This window comes from Mandrillus leucophaeus, unplaced genomic scaffold, assembly GCF_000951045.1.
Source record: "Mandrillus leucophaeus isolate KB7577 unplaced genomic scaffold, Mleu.le_1.0 Scaffold1, whole genome shotgun sequence".
Taxonomy (NCBI): Eukaryota; Metazoa; Chordata; class Mammalia; order Primates; family Cercopithecidae; genus Mandrillus; species Mandrillus leucophaeus.
This window is the reverse complement of record NW_012098097.1, coordinates 15,119,629-15,123,163: the sequence shown is the minus strand read 5'-3', so window position 1 is coordinate 15,123,163 and position 3,535 is coordinate 15,119,629. Positions and strand designations below refer to the sequence as shown.

At 61.1% G+C, this 3,535-nt stretch overlaps 1 protein-coding gene across 1 annotated transcript in view; it reads left to right on the top strand.

Moving 5' to 3' along the window:
* The window catches only part of ENTHD2 (ENTH domain containing 2), a 19,168-nt gene that overhangs the window by 7,421 nt on the left and 8,212 nt on the right, over nucleotides 1-3,535 (top strand). Inside the window, 3 exon segments of the mRNA XM_011993065.1 lie at nucleotides 1,343-1,419; nucleotides 1,732-1,823; nucleotides 2,001-2,094. Of these exon segments, the coding sequence (XP_011848455.1) occupies nucleotides 1,343-1,419; nucleotides 1,732-1,823; nucleotides 2,001-2,094 (263 nt within the window).

Sequence of the window (3,535 nt, the reverse complement as noted above, 5' to 3'; positions counted from 1 at the left end):
GCGCCGTCCCGGGGCCTCCCAAGCCGGACCCACCGAGCGCAAGGGCGATGGGCACAGCCAGACCCTGGGGGAACGAACAGGCCTCGGCCAGCATTCAGTGGGATCCGACAGGACGGAAGGAGCGGCGGACCCAGTGGACGTGGAGCCGCTGTGTCCGTGCTGCCAGCGCCCAGGTGGGCTGGCCGCCCGCCGTCCTCCCTGACGGTGGCATTTCAGAGGACTCCGGTCCTGGAGAGGCACCCCTGGGTTGCAGAGAACACAGACATTTCGAAGGGACAGGGAAGGACACACCGTTGTAAGCCCCTCTTAGTAAACGCTCTGAGGAGGAGAGGCCGGGCCAGTTCCCAGGTGTCGTCCTGAGCAAACTGCCCTCTTTTGTCAGCCCTCAGCTTTCCTGGGGGGGACCTCAGAGGGGGCTGGGTGGGCCCAGGGCGCGGCCTTGGGCTGCCAGAAGCCACGCTAGGGTTGGTCAAAGCTCTCAGTGCAAGGTTTGGACAGAGTCGTTGTGTGCTGCGTTCTGCCATTGTCAGCTGTCACCTGCAAACCTGTCTAGCTCCCCTTAGGGCTTGGTGGGCAAATAGTGTCAGTGATGTGTGTCCACAGCCTCGGGAAACACTTCAGGTCCACGTTTGCGTGTGTTGTCACTAGATCTCCGCGCTTCCAACTGAAAGGCTTCAGCACCTCACGTGGTCGGTCCCATGCTTGTCCTCTTAAATACTCTTGAACTCTGTTCTGTCCTGAAACTGAATAATGCAAAAATGGGTGGTTCCAGTTTTCATCCCTATAAACTCTACATCTTTGTGCCAGTAAGTAAGCATGAAACAAATAAGTACATTTGCCGTTAGCGAACATAAAACACACGACATCGGTCGGTTCTTGGGGAGCGATGGAGCCAGTCAGGCTGAGCGGCTGTCACTCTGCCAATCCGGGCTCTTGGGAGGTGGAACCATTCATAGTCCTCTGCGTGGAAAAGGGCTTGCCTGGGCCTTGTTTGGCTTTGCTAGTCAGTAGGTAGGTACAGGAGAGGTACTTTCAAATAGCCTTACGTGCTGGTAAGTGCAGGGAGGCTGGGGGCTGTGTCCCATCGTAACCCAAGTGGCACAGCTCCTCTGTGGAGAACCGCCACTGATTTGCCTCTTCTCCAAGGCTGTTCGTCCCTGACTGTTGACAGAGGACCCTGCTGCAGCCTCCCTGTGGCCAGTAGCACGGTTCTCACCCCTTCCCAGGCCTCTCTCCGGCCATGTCAACAGCGAGAGGTGGGCCGTTTCCATCCCCTTTGGAGGGGTGTGGATCCACCCCTGTGGGAGATGGCACCTCATCACAGCGGGGCTCTTGTTCCCTTTCAGCTCCCGATTCTTCTGAAGGGGACGTCGGATGATGATGTCCCATGTCCGGGCTACTTGTTTGAGGAGATTGCTAGTATCCTTCCTCGATGTACCGTGTGGGGGAAAGAACAGATGGCAGGGCCCAGAGTGGTGCGAAGGGTTCCCGGGGAATCTGCTGTCCCTAGAGGGATCCGCAGCTCCTTTATCATTGTAAGCAGCCGTGGGTGGGGTCTGAAGGCTGCAGTACTGATGGCACAGGAGACCTGAGAAGCCCTGCGCTCCTGACGGCAGAGCCTGCAGGAGGCGCCTCCAGGGAGCATGGACTGAGAGGTCCCAGGGCCCAGTCTCCCTGTGGCCCCGCGCAGCCTTCACCATCTCGCCCTTCCCTAACCCGAGCGTGCCACAGAAATCTCCCACGAGTCTCCGGGCAGCAGCCAGTGCCTGCTGGAGTACCTCCTGAGCCGCCTACACAGCAGCTCCGGCCACGGGAAGCTCAAGGTGAGCCCCTGGGTGGTCAAGGGTCAGGCCCGAGGCCTGGCCCATGGTGGTGAGGCTAGAGGAGCAGATGAGCGGCCCAGGGTGGCAAGCAGCTCTGTGCCCTTTGGGTGCCCTGGGCCCTGCCCTGGGCGTCCCGTGTCCGGCCCGCCCAGCACTGCTGACCGCCCCACTCCCCAGGTGCTGAAGATCCTGCTCTATCTGTGCAGCCACGGCTCCTCCTCCTTCCTGCTCATCCTCAAACGCAACTCTGCCTTCATCCAGGAAGCTGCAGGTACAGGGGCTTTGGACAGTGCGGGAGGGTGGCAAATCCTCCGGGCTTGTGAAGGAAGACTTCAGCCAGAGCCCTCACCTGGGCCTGGTCCCCGTCAAAGCCCCGCGTTGCTGATCCTGGCCCATCCCTGGCCTCTCCACCTGCTGCCCACCCACACCCCAGCTGGCCGACTCGGCCTCCCCTGATGTGCCCTGCCCCTCCCTCCGCTGGGTCCTCCGTGCCTCCTGTGTGTCCCTGGGCCTTCAGCTGCGACTGTCCCTGTGCTTGCTGCCCCGGTTGCCATTGTTTGTTTCTCTGTGTGCCCCGCGGGTCTTCCCCTCCATCCCAGTGCCCACACGTAGCAGACTCAGTGCCTGTTCACACGTCCTCCTCAGGCTGTGGGTTCTTGTTCTAGGGCTGCTCCTCAGAGCCCAAGACAGAGAGAAGCCATGGGAGGGCGGGACTGGGAGGCAGGAGAGGCGGGGCCCCGGCCAGTCGGTCTGTCCAGGCAGCAGGTGGGTCTGGGGGAGCTGTCCCGCAGGCAGGGGGGCAGTCCCGTGTGCCTCTGCCTAATGAGGACTTGTGGGGGCTTGGCCTGAGATCTTCCATGGGGCTCCAGGTGGTCACTGGGCACACCATGTCTGGACCCCAGCCCAGCCCCTGAGAGGGGAATTCTGGGGAGGGAGACTGAGTCTCTGTCGTGCCGCTGCTTGCTTATGGAGACCCTGAGCGTGTCCATCCACTGGGCTCACCCCAAAACCGGCATCGAAACCAGTGTTGCCCCACTTTGTGACAAGTGGGCATGCAGCTCTAGGTGTCCCTCAGGGGCCAGTGCTCTGGGCCACCATCGACAGTTGTGACACATGACTTAGGCGGTAGATGCCCCTGAAGGAACGGCTGTGTGAGGGTGCTCTTGCCATCCTAATAGAGCTCCTCACAGCTTTGGGGCCAAGGCAGTACCAGCCATTTATCCTCACCATTCAGCGGGTCAGAGGGCCCCGGGCTCCCAGGCCACTCCCGTGGCTGTGGTTGGTGCATGTACGTTGTGGCTTCAGTGGTCTCGGGGACATGCCCTGGGGTGGGGGCTGCAGCAGGTGGGGGGATGGGACATGGCAGGCCCCGAGGATGGGAAAGGCTGTTCTTCAGACCCTGGGTTCTTGTTGGCACTAGAGTCTCTCCTGTGCAGAGGCAGTTGTGGATGATGGCTGTCGCCTGCCGTGCCTGGGCACTGGCCCTGGGCGGCGCACAGGCTGTGGGAGGTGTCACGACAGCCCCATGAGGAAGGCGGGCGCCAGATGCTGCACGTGAGAGACGGGGCGCCCCCCGCCAGGCGGCGAGTGTGCAGTGAGGATGGCCCACCCCACGCACGCAGAGCGTCAGAAAGAGGAAAGAAACACAAAACGCAGCTGGCAGTTAAAGACAGGTTTTCTGTTTTGTTTTTTTTTTTTTGAGATGGAGTCTG